This window comes from Zingiber officinale, chromosome 9A, assembly GCF_018446385.1.
Source record: "Zingiber officinale cultivar Zhangliang chromosome 9A, Zo_v1.1, whole genome shotgun sequence".
Classification (NCBI taxonomy): domain Eukaryota; kingdom Viridiplantae; phylum Streptophyta; class Magnoliopsida; order Zingiberales; family Zingiberaceae; genus Zingiber; species Zingiber officinale.
The window spans coordinates 12682662-12690270 of NC_056002.1; the positions used below are offsets into that span (position 1 = coordinate 12682662).

The 7609-nt window shown below is 38.0% G+C and overlaps 1 protein-coding gene across 1 annotated transcript; it reads left to right on the forward strand.

Annotated features, from left to right (window-relative positions):
* Positions 1-3049: 3049 nt before the first annotated feature.
* On the forward strand, positions 3050-6823 carry LOC122018466 (mitochondrial protein pet191 homolog). The gene is made up of 3 exons (XM_042575792.1): positions 3050-3335; positions 5864-5968; positions 6514-6823. Exons 1-3 carry the CDS (start codon positions 3090-3092, stop codon positions 6553-6555), a joined length of 393 nt encoding a protein of 130 aa, XP_042431726.1. The 5' UTR covers positions 3050-3089; the 3' UTR covers positions 6556-6823.
* The last annotated feature ends 786 nt before the right edge of the window (positions 6824-7609 follow it).

Sequence of the window (7609 nt, forward strand, 5' to 3'; positions counted from 1 at the left end):
GTGTCACCAAGGATTGCTCCCCCTCAATCCTAGAGGTGGAGGCTTCATCATCTTGAATGTGAAACAAGGAGTATGCTCCCTCCTTGTTCCCTTCGGTGCATTCCCTTGAGGATGAAGCTTCTTGGATTTCCTCTTCTTCGGAGGTTGAGTATCTCTCAACCTCGGAGTCCTCCTCTTGGTCTTGCTCCAAAGAGTCACCCTCTCTGGATTCTTCATTATCTTGTACAGTGGAGGGGATCTCTTCATGAAGCTTAGCCAATTTGCTCCAAAGTTCCTTTGCATCTTCAAATTCTCCAATTTTGCAAAGAATGGTGCTTGGCAATAAATTGACCAAAAGCTTGGTCACATTGTCATTTGCCTCGCACCTTTGGACTTGCTCCGGGCTCCATTTGCTTTTCTTTAGAACTTTGCCCTTTGAATTTCTTGGAACCTTGAAACCTTCCATTAGAGCAAACCATTGCTCTATCTCCATCATCAAGAAATTTTCAATTCTTGATCTCCAAGAATCGAAGCTTGTGGATGTGTATGGTGGAGCCACCCTTGTGTCAAATCCAAGTCCATCTTGGAATTGCATCTTGAAGTTGAGCTTGATAAAGTCTTGAACTTGAAGAATTTGCTCCAACTTCTTCACCCTCTAGCTTTTCTTGTTATGCTTGACCCTTCCGGCGATGATTCCGGTGAAGAGCGGCCTTGCTCTGATACCACTTGTTAGGACCAAAAGTAGCTAGAGGGGGGGGTGAATAGCTCGTCGCGTGCTCGTTGCTCGGTGTTGCTTGTTTCTTCAAGAATGCGCAGCGGAAAATACAGAAACAAACACAAACACGCTAACACTAGGATTTTACTTGGTATCCACCTCACAAGAGGTGACTAATCCAAGGATCCACACCAACGCACACACCCTCCACTATGAATAACACTCCTTTATGGTAACTACCAAAGGCGGAGAAGCCCTACAACACTCTCAATACAAGAAGAAGAAAGGGAAATACAAGTTAAGCAAAAGCTTACAAGATGTGCCGTAAAAACCCTAACCCTAACTTCTTCCTCTTGCAATAGATCCACCTCTTGACTTGGAAAGCCTCCAAGAACCTTCAAGAAGGCGATCACGTGCTTGTAGAGAGCTGTGGAGGAGCTGGAATGAATCGAGAAGAGCTCGAAGAGAAGACCACGCTCGCCTGCGGCTTTAAACCCGACGCGGTCGGATCCCGATCGATTCGAATGTTCGAATCGATCGGGAGGCTGGATCGATCCACGGATCGATCCGGCCTGCTGGGAAAAATGCCCGGATCGATCCACGGATAGATCCAGCGCTGATCGGTCTGCCGATCGATCGTGACCGCGATCGGGACCTGATCGATCCACGGATCGATCCGAGCTGATCGCTGGGAAGAATCTAGATCGATCCACCGATCGATCCAGCTGGATCGATCCACGATCGATCCAAAGACTTGGTTTTGCCCAAAACCAAGTCCCAAACCTCCCTAACCAACATCCGGTCAACCTCGACCGTTGGTACATCATGCCTCGCATCGGTCACTCCCTTGCCAGGACTCCCACCAAGTGTCCGGTCAATCCTTTGACCCACTTGGACTTTTACTCGTCGTGCAAGTATCCGGTCACTCCATTGACCTACTTGGACTTCCACCAGATGTCCGGTCAACCTTGACCCATCTGGACTTCCTTTCTTGCCAAGTATCCAATCCTTTGACCTACTTGGACTTCCCAACACCAGATGTCCGATCATCCTTGATCCATCTGGATTTCCTTCCTTGCCTGGCTTCACTCACCAGGACTTTCACCTAGCTTCACTCACTAGGGTTTTCCATCTGCCTAGCTTCACTCACTAGGACTTTCACCTAGCTTCACTCACTAGGGTTTTCCATCTGCCTAGCTTCACTCACTAGGACTTTCACCTGGCTTCACTCACCAGGATTTCCTTCTGCCTAGCTTCACTCACTAGGACTTTCACTCTGCCTGACATTCCAGTTAGGACTTCCCAGTCAAGTATCCAGTCAACCTTGATCTACTTGACTCTTCTTCAATCAATATCTTATTGTCAAACATCTAAACCCAAACCAAGACTCAGCTTGGTTACCCAGGTCAACCTTGACCTGAGGGATATTGCACCAACAGGAGGATCCCAAGAGGAAGTTGTTTAAGGAAAGACAGGAGTCTGCAAGAAAAGATGTCGAACGGGCATTTGGGGTGCTCCAATCTCGATGGGTGATTGTCAGAGGCCCAACTCGTTATTGATATAGGAAAAAGTTAAAACAAATCATGTTAGCATGCATTATTTTGTATAATATGATTGTTGAGGATGAGGGAGGTCACGTGACAAATTGGTACAACGATGAAGGTGACGAACCCGCACAACCTATCCATGACTCAAACCAAGGATTTCAGGATTATCTTCGAACAAATTCTGAGCTACGTGATACTTAAGTTCATCACCAACTTCGTGCCGACTTAGTTGAGCATATCGGGGTAATACAACAATAATCCATGAATTAATATTTCATATATTATTTTTAATTTCATAATAATATGGTTTATTTAAGTTATTGTTACATTTCAATTTCATAATTAGATGGTAATTTAAAATAAATTTCGTTTTCCCAACTCTGTAAGTTTAGCCCCTCAGTTATAATTTCGTTTTCCCAACTTTATAATTTTAGCCGCTCAGTTGTAATTTCATTTTCCCAAGTTTATTATTTCGTTTTCCCAACATTAAAATTTCATTTTCTCACAAACATTTATTTTATTTAATAAATATATTAAAAAATTAATATTATTTTTGAAAAACAATAAAATTATATTTTTAAAAGTAAGATTAATAATAATAATAATTTAAATATTTTAAAATATATTTATTTAATATGATATAATTTCAAGATAATTAAGTAGATTGTGAGACTCATAAATAATGAATATTAATGTTAAAATAAATATGGGTGTAAGAAGAAGGTTGTTATAATGAGTATGTGGTTTTTTTTTTTTTTTTTTTTTTTATATGATTTGCGGATGCCCTGATTAGGCCTAGCAATTTCTGGAAAAAAAAAGAGAAAATACATGTCATAGCGTGACGTGCCATGTGCCAAAGAAGGATAGGGAAATCATTCCGTTCCACCACCGCGAACCGACTGCTAGGGTTTTTTCTCCGCCACCTCCGGCTATCTGCACCGACGCCGCCGCCGCCGCCGCCGCCTCGACCGTCTCTTCTTACTGTCTCTCGTCTTCCGTGCGCCTCTTTTTTTTTCTCGCTTGGAATGTCGAAGTCATGTAAAGGTCTGGCGATGGAGCTCGTCAAGTGCCTCAGCGAGTCTGACTGCGTTAAGGTGTGTAAAACTTAAAATTTGATCTGAATTTTTCTCGCGTTGTCGAATAAACGTCTTTCTTGTATTTTTCACCAAATTGATCTTCAGAGGAAGGGACTAGGAAGGGGCTGGGGTGGGTGGGTGGGTTGGGAAGTATTACCAAAGCGTTAGAGATCAAGTGCTTGAATCCTTAGAGAGAGGAATTTGAAATTTATTTTTGGTTCTTGTAAAGCGTGTTAAGAAAAGTAGCGCCTTTCTGCTTCGCAATGAATGATTTCTGAGGTAAAGTTTACTTTAGCCCAGCGTGAATAACTACGAATTGTCAGGATTATGCAGGAAAGTTGGTTTGGGGGGATGAAAGTTGGAACATGTTGTTGCCCTATGCAACTGGTTTTCTTTAATCCAATTGTCAGAACAATTTTCTTTCTCAAAATGATAATAAATAGTCCATTTGTAGGATAGGGAAATGTCTACAGTCTATTCTTTCTTTTTTGACTATTTTTAGTGGTAGAGGAGCTCCACCTTGCAGTTTGTAGTCTGAAGATATCTAGACTAGATAATGAAATAATTTATTTTCCCTTTTAGAGAAGGAAAAGATTATATTAGTTTTCTGTTATATTAAAGACAAATTTGATATTGCAAAACTCATGCACCTAAGGATCTAGATATCCAATATCACATTCTTTTTATTACAATTTCAAGATGCATTACATTCTTGCTGCTTTTTATTGCCACTGCTAATCTATAGGAGATGTTTAGGGACCTACTAACTGTTAAGAAACTTTAGCCTTTAAAATTGCCTACGATGAATTGGTAAAATTAGAGAAAATAAGGAGTTAATTTACTAGTAAGCATTATCAAAGATGAGTGGAATATTTTGTTACAGAAGTTGTGTTGAACGAATGACAGGTAAAAGTGAAACCAAGGAAAATTCTTTTAATCATATCCGAGTATTCAAACAGGTATGGCCTTTCAAACGAGCTGAATGACAGGATAAGATCCATTTAGGTCATCCAGTATGATCGAGAAATTTATCTACTTTTATGGAATATGCAAAGTTTGGCTGGAAATTTATCTACTCTTCTAGATTGCTGCATGCAGCAGAATTTTACTAACGCATGCACAAACTGAGAAACTAGTCAAATTATATGCTATTTTGAAACTCCTGTTGACCTAAATTATGTTGTATCATGTCCATTCTAGGAGCATAGGTGTTGTGACAGTGATGGTTACAAATAGAGTAATATCCAAGGTTTCAACCTAGGGATGTTTGGTCAGATATAGTTCTACAATATATCTATAATGGATGATTTGATGAAATTGTGTAAATGTTAGGTCTACCAACTGCATCGACCACCAAAATAACTGTTCATTTGGCATGGTTTTGGTAAATTGTTTAATGTTCAATATATAGAAGTAGTTTATTTCTGTGATGGAATGTTATTTGCATCATCTTAAAGGTTTTAGATATTAACCATATTAGATTTTCTTAGGAAGTAAATGTTGGTTTTTGATGCACATTCTATAACACTTTAATATATCTAAAATTGGTCTGGGCATACTGAGACTTATCTGTATGACTACTACTGTTACAATCTGGATCATCATTTACCTAGACAATTGAACAACTCAAGGAAAGCCATCAAACTTTTGTTTTGCTGCCAGATGGCTTCTCAGTTTTTTTTTTTGAAATCATATTTCTTTTGTCGGTTTTTGACTCTTTAGATTTCTTCATCAACTTCCATATGTCTCCTCGTGGAAGCATTTCTGCATAGAAATTTCAGCTTCATTGCAAACGGGTTCTCACTAAATTTCTGCATATCTTTTGACTCTTTAAATTTCTGCATCAACCTTGTATGGCTACTATTCCTTTCCTTTATTTTCTCTGAGTTAATGCAATGTTTCTTCCGCCTCACCATGTGGGTGCTTTAACTTCTTCACATAATATTTGCCTTTACTTCCTCGCTCAAAACTACATTCTGTGATGATTGATTGCCAGATTATCTCTTTATTAGGATTTTAAAAGCTGTATAACTTGCCCCTAAAGGAGTAGGGGAACAGTTGAACTTCAAGAAACTGAACATTAAATGTTTAAAAGAGAATCATCTGTAGTGCATCAATCAGAGTCTTATATGTTTAATGTAGTTTTGACTATTCTCATTAAATGTTTATAGGTAATGAGTTTTTTTCCCCTAATCCGCAAATACACCATGACTTTCAAAGGGTAGAAATTATTTACAGTCATTGGACGTTCTATTTTGTCATAAATCTCTTGTTTAGCATGTATGTTGAACTCATGCAATACATGGTTTCTGGTGAATATCCATTTATTCTCAACAACTTGTAGAAAGGCCTTTGTATTAGCAAAAAATGGCCTATGTTTGTCAGTGGCATTGCCATTCTTAACCAAGGCCAAGAAGGATGACATTGATGGTTTCATTTTAGGAGACTTATTTAACTTTCAATAAACACATTATACATGAAACAACCTGATATATAAGCTTTTTATTAGCTCAAGTATTTATGCTCATTTGCCTTGAACTTTTCAGGTGGATAAGCGATCTTACAGGGAATGTGCTGGGGAAAAGGCTCCTTCAATATCAAGTGAATGCGTAGGACTTAGGGAGACATACTTCAACTGCAAGAGGGGCCAGGCATGGAATAACAAATCCCTGGCACTTTTTTAATGCTTCACAACTTCAAACAGTAAATCATGCATCAATGATTTATTCTCAGAAAATGTTGATTTATACAAAAAATTTCCATCATGCTTCAACTTCAAAGTCATTAGTTGAACAAGTTTGGATCTTTAGTTAGTTTTGTTCTATCACTTTTAGCTGTTTTATGCATGACATTTGCTTTTGTCTAACTAGATATATTTAATCATCAAGTAATATTAGATTAGACTGGACTCCTGTCTTTTAACTTTTTTGGTTGGGTTATGCATCTTGATTGAACTTGCCTGAAGATTTTTTTGTTGTTCATTTTTTTTTCTGATTTAAATGCAGTAATTTGGGAGCATTGGCAGAACCTGCTTCTTTTTGTTTTTATGATCAAACTGAATGGTTTATAGGATTTATGTTGACATTTACTAGTATAATAGTTGTCTTTCATACTTATGATTTCTAAATTGGCTTTTGTCTCCGCTACTTGAATTTTAAGTTATTATTATTTTTATTTTTATTTTTTATAATTTCAGGTTGACATGAGAACACGGATACGTGGCAACAAAGGTTACTAGATCGAACTCATTAGACATTACATAAGCTAAATGCCTGGTTTATTGTTTTCTCCGGATGTAGACTGCTGGATGAGAAAACTAAACCAATCCGCCAATCTTTTTTGATGAAGATTTCTTTGGTTTTGTAAAGAAGTTTGTGTTTCTTCTATTTAAACAGCTAATGAATTGCCATAGCCAAAAAATAATAATCTGTATGATTTTCACACACCATCATACAAATGTGTCTTTGTTGTTTAGGTGCAGTTTATGCAATTAAAAACCTTGGAAAGTGTGGTGTGCCCAATTGTTTCTTAACTACAAAACCTTCAGTTATAATAATTTACTATAATGAAGTATTTCTTCTCTGGAGCACAGAAGGAACTCAAAACAAACAGAGGCTCATGTGTATAGAGAACTAATGCATGATAAAAATAAAAATAAAATGAAAAAAAAGGAGAGAAACCTTTGCAGCAAGTAAAGATCATAAAACACACAGTAATCCATAATCCAAAACTGACCTACAGTATAAGTATTCTGGAGGATCCATACTTATATGTGTAAAATTAATGTGCTTGGCTCCTTGCATGCCACCCACAATAGCCAAGCATGCCATGGAGCTTGATCTACATCATGTGTGGCATACAGGGAGCCAGGCACCATTACATAACTAATCTACTAACCAACTCTTCACCTGTTCTCCTCCTCTGAAAGTTTCTGATTACTTTGATCTCAACACAGCAGCAGCTGCAGGAGGTAACAGAGGAAGGAAGAAGATGAAGAAGAAATAGCGAATTTGTCTTCCTGCTCTTCCACCAAAGCAAATTAATAGAAACAACAAGTAGCACTTAGCAAATTCCATGAAAGGGAGAGAAAATGAGAAAGAAGACAGTGAAAGTGAATGAAGCTGAACCTTTATGCTTTATAATAATTTATATTACAGGGGTAGGCCTCATCTTATATAATGCATGTATTTTATCTATGAAAAGTTAGTAAACTAATACATGACCAAGGTTCAACTTACACTTGTCGTGTTTTCTAGTTTCTCAGTTGAAGGGAAGACAAAGGCAAGTTTGTC

Coding starts and splice junctions, on each gene's coding strand:
- LOC122018466 (XM_042575792.1), top strand. CDS start 3,090: ATGTGCCAAAGAAGGATAGGGAAATCATTCCGTTCCACCACCGCGAAC. Junction 3,336..5,863: donor GCGAGTCTGACTGCGTTAAG/GTGTGTAAAACT, acceptor TGAACTTTTCAG/GTGGATAAGCGATCTTACAG. Junction 5,969..6,513: donor TCAACTGCAAGAGGGGCCAG/GCATGGAATAAC, acceptor TTATAATTTCAG/GTTGACATGAGAACACGGAT.